At 36.9% G+C, this 11,158-nt stretch overlaps 1 protein-coding gene across 2 annotated transcripts in view; it reads left to right on the top strand.

Annotated features, from left to right (window-relative positions):
- The window catches only part of Rasal2 (RAS protein activator like 2), a 258,472-nt gene that overhangs the window by 205,953 nt on the left and 41,361 nt on the right, over positions 1 to 11,158 (top strand). For both annotated transcript variants that reach the window (XM_028758525.1, XM_028758517.1), the window contains exon 6: positions 10,637 to 10,790. In XM_028758525.1, the coding sequence (XP_028614358.1) occupies positions 10,637 to 10,790 (154 nt within the window). The remainder of the gene's footprint in view (positions 1 to 10,636; positions 10,791 to 11,158) is intronic.

The following is an 11,158-nucleotide window of genomic DNA, read 5'->3' as shown; positions in this document are numbered from 1 at the left end:
TGTGCGTGTGCGTGTGCGTGTGCGTGTGCGTGTGCGTGTGCGTGTGCGTGTACGTGTGTGTCTCATTAGTTTCTGCTCAGATCTTAACTGTTTCTGTCTACTGAAAGAAATGGGGTTTAGCTTGTTCTTGTTTTTCCAAGGCTGTAAGGTATACTGTTATTTATTTGAGAACACTCTGATTTTTTAATGTAAGTACTTTTAGCTGTAAACTTCCATCTTAGATCCGCTTTCATTGAATCTTGCAGGCTCTAGTATGTTGTGTTGTAATTTTTGTTCAATTCTAGAAATATTTTTTTCTTCTTGATTTCTTCAGTGACCCATTATTAATTCAAAAGCTTATTATTTAATCACTATGTATTTGTACGTATTCTGGAGTTTTTGTTCTGGACTTCTAGTTTTAATTCCATTATGATGGCATAGAATACAAAGTTATTTCAATATTTCTGTATTTGATGCTATTCTATTTGAGTCTTGTATGGTCTATTTTGAAAAAAGTTCTATGGGCTGTTGAGAAGAATATTGATTCTTCAGTGTTAAGATGGAATATTTTGCATTGGCATCTATTAGTCCCATTTGACTTATGATTATTAACTCAATGTTTTTGTTTATTTTTGTCAGGATGTCCTGTTGTTCAATGAAGTGGGTCATTAAAGTCACCCACTATTATTATACTGCAGTTAACATGTGGGTTTATATTTAGTATTTGTCTTATGGAATTGAGTGCACCCATGTTTGGTGCACATTCTTGTTTGGCCCTCTGTTGCTATGAGAAAACAAAAACTGACCAAAACCAGCTTTCAGGAAGAAAGTGTTTGTTTCAGCTTTTACTGTAACACCATCTATGATGGAAGCTAATGTGAGAACTCAAGATAGGAACCTGCAGGCAAGGACTAAAGCAAAAGCTGTGAAGGAATGCTGCTTACTGGTTGTTTCCATTGCTTGCTCAGCCTGCTTTCTTTTACTACCCAGGGCCCAGGAAGAAAAAGAGATTCAGCTTTAAAGGTTATACATAAAAGGTCTTTTTGTCTTAAAAATTACACTAGATGTAGAAATATGAATACTAATAAAACTAGAAAAATCTCAGTCATAGATTACTTACAAGTGGATGATCAGATACAGTTGCTGTACAGAAAGGATTTCTGAAGTCTTATCACTTAATCTATAAATGAGCTACTAACAGGTACTTACAGTAGTAATCACTTGAACAAGATGTATTTCCCCCTCACATAAGAGTCCAAGTCTGCCATTCTCAGGATCTTCAAGGAGCTCTTTATGAACACAAGATAATTGCTTTAGCATTGGGTATGATATCCATGTTTCAGACATCAGAAGAAAGGGACCCTTTTAAGGATATTGCCTACTACCAACTGAGTTATCATACTTTAAAAGAATTTCCATGAAATGGTCCAAGGACCCTTGGTTATTCATTACTAACTTATTTTGCAAGAGAAACTGGAAATTTTTATATTTGGGTATACTGTGCCCCCAATAATGCAAGAATTAGTTCTTAAATTCAGAGAAAAGGATAGATACTGAGAAATAGTCAGCCAACTAGCATTTGCCATTGAGTGTTAGTTTAGCACACATACTCCCAGAATTCTGGAAGAGTTTAGCCTGCTTTACTTTAGGAGATTAGTATTTAAGATAATATTTACCACATACATTGGGGAAATAAAAGTTACACCAAAGAGATTTATGGTAGTGATGTTTGTGTTTCTCTGTTAAAGTTCAGACAGGTGAGTACATGCCAGATAAAAACATATTCATACAAATACATGGGCATAAATGTTCACAGCAGCATTATTCATAATAATCATTATTACCAAAGTGATTATAACCCAAATGACCATCAACTGATGAATTCACAAACATAATATATCTACATATTAGTCATCCACAAGAGAGAATGGAATACTGATGTGTGCTACCTTGTGTCTGACTGTTTAACCTTGAAAGCGTGATAATTGAAAGAAGCTTGTCATGGACTGTAGGCACAGCCTAGGGCTACAACCCTGCCTATCATACATTTCATCCCCACCATGGAGAGAAAAAAGCTAATCACTTTAGTTTTCCCTGTCTATATGGTAAGTCTTATCTTGGATACTAATTCTAAATATTGTGTTTCCATTTATAGATATGGAAGTGTCAAGAATAGGAAAATGCATAGAGATTAATAATTGTTAAAGACTGAAGATGTGATTATAGATAAAAACAATAAAAGAGGAGTAACTGCAAAGGGGTTTTGGCTTCTGTTTTCAGTGGTTGAAAAGATTTTAGGCATAGGTTATGGTAATAACTGCACACATCTGACTGTACTAAAAACCGCATAAACTTGAAATGGGTAGATTTTGTTGTATGTGAATTATATCTTAATAAAGGTGTTTAAAGAAAAGAAAGATAGATGGCCAGGAAATACTCTGCAGTGGAGCTCATTAGTCTATAAGCTCATCCCAGGAACAGTTTCCACTGAGCTTTTTAGTGCTTTACTCTTAAACATATAACCAAATGTCTTATAAATACCAAAGAAATACCCCAAAATGAAAGACAGAGACCAAAATAATCAGGTAGAAAGAGCAATATTCAGAGGAAGAAAAAAAAACTTCACAAGTAAAATGAGAAAAGAACTTGAAAGTTAATATGAAAGATAAAGTCACTGTCGCAGGAAGTGTAACAGAAGATGGAAGAATCAGACTGCAAGACAGCAGAAGCCAGTGAGAGCACTTTCCCACAGGACCTGGTTTCATCTCTCGAGTACCCATGATGGGAAGACAGAACACACTTCTACAAGTGGTCTTCTGACTTCTACACCCCCTACACAGCAATATATAATATAGAGAATGAAAGAATCCATGAACAATATTATAGAAAAAGGAACAAAGACTTCAGGGAGGTAATTATCAAAGGAATAACACAACAAAATGTCCCCAGACAAGAAAACAGAAGTCCAGACTGAAGAGACCACCCAATCTCTAGTAATATAAATGATAAAGACCCCTGAACATAAACATATCAGTTTGTAACATCACAAAATATCAGATTACCAAGGTTTGGAGGGGGATGTTGGTTTGTCTTCTATTCTTAAAATGCTTCTAGAAAGAAAACAGTAGGTTGCATGCAAAGAATTGGGCATAGGGAACATGGTAGTGAAATGGGACGGCATTCTGTTGCTATTGTTTTTTTAGAGATTTATTTATTTTATGTATATGAGTACACTGTTGCTGCCTTTAGACACCAAAAGAGGTCATTGGATCCCATTACAGATGGTTGTGAGCCACCATATGGGTGCTTGGAATTGATCTCAAGACCTCTGGAAGAGCAGTCAATGCTCTTAACCACTGAGCCGTCTCTCCAGCTGATGGGACAGCATTCTAATTTTTGGTAAAAAACCAGAAGTCTGGGGGAACATGTCTTTAAAGTTATGAGAATAAATATTTTTAGCTCAGTTCTGTTAAGTTCTTAAATGTCAAACTAAGGAGTGTAGATTCTAGTCCATGAGCAGTAATGAACATGTAAACAGTTCTCAGCAAACGACATATCAGCAGTGTTGTGGTTGGACAAATCCAGTACTGTGGAGTGTGGAGTTCCAGATCACGGAGACCACATTTGGGAGATGAGTTGTTATGAAGTTACTGTGAGATATAGTGAAAGCTCTAAGGAGGATATTGGCAGTGGAAATTCAGAGTCAAAAGAAAAAAAAATATGAGGAGCACTTTAAAGAAAAAACAATAAAATGTTACAGAATCATTTTTTTTAAAGTCATCTAATCATTTAAACACTAGCAAAATCATTTCCTATGATCCATATTAGTTATATTTTGACATTGAAAGTGTGCATGTGAGAAATGAAAAGACTGTGACTATGAAAAGACTGATTGTTTTGCCCTTTACTCAAAGGCACTTAAAACTAGGGGATGGTGAAAAACATTGCCAAATTTCAAGAACTTGTTGCCTCTGCTAATTTTTGGATTTTGGGTGAATAGACACAGGAGACGAAAGGAACCAGACATTCTAGTACCATCTTAGTTTTCCATTTCGATCTGTGGACCTGGTTTGTATCCTGCTTCTTTGAGGAATCCTTCAGGAATTTTTCATCTCTAAAGAGGCTCTCATCTATAGCTTGATTCAGGAAGCTCTATAGAGAAGAGATAAACCCAAGCAAGGGCATGAAGGCCAGAAAGAGGTCATATTGAGGTCTTTCTCTATCACTGTCCATGGTATTTTCTGAAACAGCATCTCCTCTTGAACCTGGAGCTCACCAGTTGGCTAACTACAGTCCCCCCATCTCCACCTCCTATCACTGAGACCATAACCATGCACCTTTGTGCTCCGTCCATTTATATGGATACAGGGTTATAGAATTCAGTTCTCCAGGCTTACACAGCAAGCATTTTATATCCTGAGGCATCTCCGCAGCCCATTCTGAGAAAAAAACTTTTGTTTGTTGCTCTGGTCTTTTCACAACTACAAAAAACATTCATACATTCTTTGCACTGACAACCATTAGAAATTAGATATACAGACCAGTCCTAAAGCATTAACATTCTTGTTCCACTACCAACGCTTAGACATTTCTCATCATCTACCTATCCAGAAAGAATCAAACCTTACCCCATTTTCCCTACCTAGTATACATTGTAGAGAACAGTTTTCTCAAAATTCACTCTGACAAAAGTCGTTTGACTTTTCAATCTCTGGCCATTCTCTGTAGTCTTGATCTAATTGAGAGGTTCAAAGCAGTGGAACTAGTCCTAAAACATTTTCTTTATAAACACTACTTTTTGTCTGATACCTCACTTTGGCATAATACCTCTCTATCTCAGTATCACACATGAATTTCAATTGTAATATCTTACTGTATGTGTATACTTTTATTATAATCATTAGCATAACATGCAAAATGCAACAACATGGCTCAGTCCTTCCCTAACTCTCAGCATGAACTCTTGTCAACCCCATGAAGTCTTTCATCTACAATAATTCCCATAGTGTTTTGCATTGTTGTTCTTTCTTCTCATATAATATTCCCTGTTCCTAGTACTCTATCCTGAGTCTGGTTCATGCACTAAAATACCATGACTTGTCTAAGGCTTTAGTCTATCTAACCATCGACCACCCATGTAGATGACTTATTATAGAACAAACTGTATTGTATTTGATATATGCCTGTATATCTGCTTGCTGTACTTCTTGCATGCTGATAATCATGGTTCATAGGTGTGGCAGCTAGCTAGGATTATTTATTTTGCTTATCTCCCTTGGCAGCTTGCATAGTACTTTATGGAACCATAAAATCTAGACCACATGAATGAGGCTTTCAGGTCAGATGTAGTTTGAGTCATCTAAGTCATGTATCCAAGTGTGTCTTCAGCAGTAGGGGCCACCCTCTACCCCTGAGAGGCAACATCACAGAAAACCACAACAGGGCATAATCCAGAGTTCAGTGAATTGTGGGGAGCCCAGTTTAAGCAACAGATCTGTATTACAGCTCCTGCATCTGTGGCTCAAGGAACATAGTGGAAGAGGTGGACCAGAATCCCAGGAAGAAACAAGACAGAAACAGCAGCAATATCAGTGCATATGTTAATGTGGAAGAGGGAATATTTCACTCCTAGATTATTAAGAATTACAGGAAACTATTGACTCCTGGAAAAAGAATTAGTCTCTCTCAGGGGTGAGTCTTCTTACTGGTTGCCTAGTGCAAAGTGGTCAGCCTTGAAACCATATACACAACGTGTGTGTGTGTGTGTGTGTGTGTGTGTGTGTGTGTGTGTGTGTGTGTACATATATAATCAAAGAAAAAGAGGATAGCAACTTCAGAGTGAGGAAGCCTGGAAAGGCTTTTGGGGAAGGTAACTGGGAGGGGCTAAAGAGAGGAAAAGAAGAGAGAAAGTGACATAATTCTATTTCAATTAAAAATATTTTTAAAAAGAATTCAGTATTTCCACCCTTCAAGTGGTCTATTAGTTGAGTTGGATTTGAGGTATAATTTGATTTGTTTGTATGACTTTGCTTAATTCAGTATATCTGTGTTGATATTTATTTGATTGGTACTAGTAGGTTTTAATACAATTTAAAGACCAAAAAAGGTGTATTATTATTAATGGTGCAGTTTCTATTAGATAATTTTCTACTTCTCAAAATGTATTTTGATTTTTCTAGTCTCTTTCTGTGCCCCCTTTATTGAATATGCACATGAATACATGTTAAAGTTGCTTTGTTTCATTTTTCTGTGGGATGGAGAGCCATGAGGTTTTTATTTCAAATGATGACTCAGACTACAGATACCCTGCTTTATCCCTAGCATCTAGGCTCATCAGACCATGCTGTCTAGAGGCTTAAGAGCAGAGAAGGAAAGTCTGCATTATGTACTGTGCTTCCATAGTAGCTATGTGTGACTAATATAAAAATCAGTAGCATAAGCAGTAAGGACTAGTTTCACCTACAGCAAGCAGGCCCGTGCAGATGGAGCTATCGAGACTCAGAAAGTAGGTTCGGAGTGCACAAGAGAACACTAGTTAGTGAGTGCTTTTAAAGTCTAAGAGGGAAAGCCAAAATTACAATACAAGAGAGATGTTTTTCAACAGATAGACTCACTTGGAAATGTTCACAACATATATGAGCAGTAAAATTCAGGGAACAGGAAAAAAATCTTTTCCAATTGTGAAATCTCAGTTTTAAAATGTGTTGAAAGTGTTGAGATACCCAGGTTTGTTGATTACTCTTTGGGATATTTTCAGAGTGAGTGTCTTAAAATGCATACTGGTTAAAAACAGGAGTGTCCTGCAGTACTCAGCTATTGGCTCAGTATCTCTTCAAGAATTCAGTGACACATTTCAGAATCATAACTGCCAACCAAGCAGAAACTCACCTGCACTGAGTCCAGGATTTTGTGTGGCAATAAGCATTTTTAATTAAAAGTTTCCCAATTCCTAAATTTGGAACTGAATCTGTAAACTTGTGGCAGATTGAGCTAGCCAACCAAGCATTATTGGAGCTGCTGGGGAAATGGGACTTTAAAAAATTGGATGGGTAAGCTGAGAAAAATCCAGCTGTGTTTATTTCACAATTGCACTAATCAGGGTTCTTTTACTCTTTTCCTTCTACACCAGTGCATCCACTGGTTTGTGTGTGATAGCACCCCATCCTCCACCCATTCACTTTTCTAAGACTGATTTTAAGTAGTGATGAAGGTTGAAATAATATAACAGGCATTTACTGTGGTAACAGAAAGCCTCCCTTGCCTGGTATTTTATATCCTCAATAAGTCAGCAAGTAACCTTCATCAATAATTAGATTTTTAACCCATGCTAACCCTACCCTCACAGTTCATACATAAACTGACTAAATGTAAATTGTGGTGTTTGTTAATTCAATGTACAGTCAACCTCTAGGAAGCTATTTCCCAGTTAAATTAAGGAACAGTCACATTGGAACCTTGGATTATCCCTCTGTGATGCTTATACTAATGGTACAGGGCAAAGGAGAACAGTCAGGAAAGAGAACCAGGCCAGCAGTCAAGAAATGCGCATTACCTACTTTTAAGGGCAAGTCAGGTTTCTTGATGAAGGCCCTTGTCAGGCTCACCCTGGAAAAGTTGTTTTAAACTCATAATTCTCCCAATAAACCCCCATTCTGTTCCATTAGAGGAGTAAACTGGTGTCACTAGTTTACTCTAAAACTCAGTAATTAGAAGATCAGTGGAAAATCAATTCATGTGAAAACACAGGAAGAGATAAACATGATTAGAGGTGACCTGGGGTTTCTAATGCCATATTGAAATAAAGCCTCCTTCCCTGGCCCTTGCCCTGAGACATCCCCAGGCTGTTTGATCTTCTGTTTACTGTAATCATGCTTCTGTGGGAATTACTTCTCTGAGACACTGTCTTCTCAATAGAGGAAGAGCTTGCTTATTTATTCAGTAGTAAGGTTGGACATACTAGACGTTGGCTATCGATTTGTGTATGTGTATATCTACATTTTGAACTCTAGAAGATTCTGAACTATACATTAAATATTGAAATTTCAGTAAGTAGTATTTTAAATTATAATTCCAGATGACTTGATGAATGAGTTTTTATAGCGGCCATTAGACATTGGACAATACTGGAAGAACATTGAAAAAATATTTTATTTAACTTATTCTAAAGTTAGAAAATAACTTTAAACCAGATAAACCATGCAAAAAGAAGCTTCTACCTAGGGTGGGCACTGCAAAGGAAATACCAGATTGTACTTGCAAACAGGGATACAGTGACTATCTAGTGGGAGGGTAGCTGGCAATCACATGAAACAAGCTAAAGCATCCTAAATCTGTCCATAAGTAGTTCTTACTAAGAGGTAGGTCATCCCCACTCCAGAGCTGCCTTGTCACCAGCCTTTGACTGGGAATGTAATGGGAATGGGCTCTCACTGCTCCTTCCCTGCTGTTAGAAAGCATTCACCTTTGCCGTGTTTGCAGAGCATGCTCCCTGAGCCCTGCCAGCTGCAGCTTCTCCCTGCTGCCTTCGAGCTCTAATCTCCTTAAAGGTGTAGCACCATGGCAACAGGCCCAGCCTAGAGCCTTGGAACCTTGTTTGTGTTACCTGAGGGGCTAGATGCAGCCTGCAGGAATAGAGGGACATCACCTGCCCTGCAGGCCTTGGCTAGAGAGGACTTGTTCGGTTGTTTGTATTTCTGCCCTGCGTCTGTTGAAGACTTGAGTAACACCTGAAAGGCTTTTTATGCGGCATCAGTAACTGAAGGCATCAGGGAAATCATACTCAGTTGGTTCCTGTCTTCTAAACAGAATTTTCTGAGATGTAGTCCAGGAAGTGACTTGCTACATACCGGGACATGTGACACCGCTATGGTTTGGGGCTGCACTGCCAAGTGGCTGTACAGTTGCTTCATGTAGGTAGACATTTATTTTGTTTTAAATAAAATTAATTGATATTTAAATTTTAGGAGGTTATAAAAAATAAAAGAAACTTTGTCATAACTCCTTCTACTTTAAATTTATCCTGGCCTTTCCCGGTGATCTGATCATCCCTGAGCTACAGTGGTTTTCCTCTAGCAGTTCCTGAGGATAGCTAGAATTGTTTTCTGTTTGTTTAACAAAGATTGTGGTGCTCTGTTTCTTCAATCTGGCTTCTGATTCAGTGTATTGAGATAGGCTGCATTATAAGTTGACTAAGGTTTTTGTTTTTAAAGTATTTAGTTATTTATAATTGTATTGTACTGTATTTGCCACACATAACTTCAAACATGTTTTCTTATCTAGAAGAAAGGGAAATAATACATCTGTTGCTTTGTCATATTTTGTGCACACTCTATTTGGTGGCTTTTCCCCCTTTTGTACATACTTTGCATTATTAATGGAAAATACTGTGTTGCCTTTTGTACTTAAAAAAATTGCTGTCAGAACACAGTATTTTTCAGCCAAAACTTTAAGATAGTGGTTGTTATTTGTTGTTTGTTTTTGTTGTAACAACAGGCTAAAGTATTCTTATTGCTTAAGATGTTTCTTATTTTACTGAGTTTGACTAAGTAGAGTGGAGACAGAAGATAGTGACCTTAGTGTGAGTTTCCACTATCCTAGTGTTTAATAATTTAGACTCTTCTGGCAGTAAGTACTAAAGCTCCTTTTAGTATTATCCTTGTTCCTAGTAAATGAGTAAAGCTGCTTAAAATATATTACCAAAACAAATGTCTTTTACACAGACATTTCTTTTTAGATCTATTACTAAGACCTTCTACTTGAAGCATATGGTTGTTTCAGTTAATAAGTATACTTACTGACTAAAACTGCATGGTCATATATTTCTGAATTCATGAAAATTGTTTTCTATCATATTTGGTTCCACTAATTTTTACAGTTTACAGCAGGAAGACAGTGAAGAACTGGCTTCTGTAGTGACAAGAGCTAGGATACCTAACTACTTTAAACAAACAGGAAAACAGTCAGCCAAGATGCCTGCCTGACAGTGTCAGCTGTCCTCTGCCAACTTTGGCTTTTTTTTTTTTTTAACTATATGAGTTTTCTCAAGGCATTCTGTTTATTCATATTTATACTGTAAATCACATATAGAAGTTAAAGTTTACAGAATAGAATTCCGTATTAAGATGGAAATCAGCCTGTTTCAAAGACATTCTTGTGCTGAAAAGTTTGTCTTTCTTGCTGTCACTTTGACTACTCTTGCTTGCTTCCTCTTGCTGGATGTTTGGGGTAGGAGTGGGATCTACCAACACACAAAGAAGCAAGCTAAGGATTCAGCCTTTATCGGTGATCCAAGAAAATGATGTGTGTCCTCAGCAAGAATGTCTTTTGACAGTACTTTTGGATAAAAAGTGATAAAATAATTCTCAATAGTGTGTATTCATTTCCCAATACAGAAGTGAGAATAAAAATAACATCTGTACAGGAATGTTGGGATCTTTTGAGGCTTGTAAAATTATTGTTTTTATGCTTTGTTGAAAACATATGTTCATGTATGCATAGTTTATGTATACCACATGAATGTAGTTACTAATACTCTTAATAACATACGATATTTATATGTTCCTCTTTTATTTTTCTTCCTTACACTTTTGTGCATTTTTGTTAGTCTTCTTTCATTAGACCTTCATATAGCACTGCCTTAAGTATCTTGTACTTTTAGGTCTCGAGGTCTGCCTAAACTGAAAGAGTCCCGTTCCCATGAGTCCCTGCTGAGCCCATGCAGTGCAGTGGAGTGTCTGGATCTTGGTAGAGGGGAGCCAGTCTCAGTGAAGCCACTGCACAGTAGCATCCTCGGACAAGACTTCTGCTTTGAGGTAAAACAAGAAACAAAAAACAAAAAGAAGCATAGAAAGAAGGGAGAATAATTGGTAATAATTTAACAATTTCACTAGCATGTTTCTGATTTGATTATCTTAACTGGTTTTCAGTTCCTGAAGTTTTTTTTTTCCTTAAAAGGGAACAGTTAAAAGTCTGTTAATAGAATTATATTAGTAATTGAAGTTATTAATAATTCTCATGCCTTTGCTTTCAAAAACTTGAGCACTTACTACTTTCTCAGTATAGGTTACAAGATGAACAATAGCTTCTCAAACTAATATGCTAATTTTTAATATTGATGTCATGTACTGGTATTTAATCCTTAATTTTAAGGGAATTTTGAGATAACCCACCAAAATCACAG

This window comes from Grammomys surdaster, unplaced genomic scaffold (assembly GCF_004785775.1).
Source record: "Grammomys surdaster isolate TR1022 unplaced genomic scaffold, NIH_TR_1.0 130, whole genome shotgun sequence".
Taxonomy (NCBI): domain Eukaryota; kingdom Metazoa; phylum Chordata; class Mammalia; order Rodentia; family Muridae; genus Grammomys; species Grammomys surdaster.
Note: the sequence above shows the minus strand (reverse complement) of the source record. Positions and strands in the feature narration are given on the sequence as shown.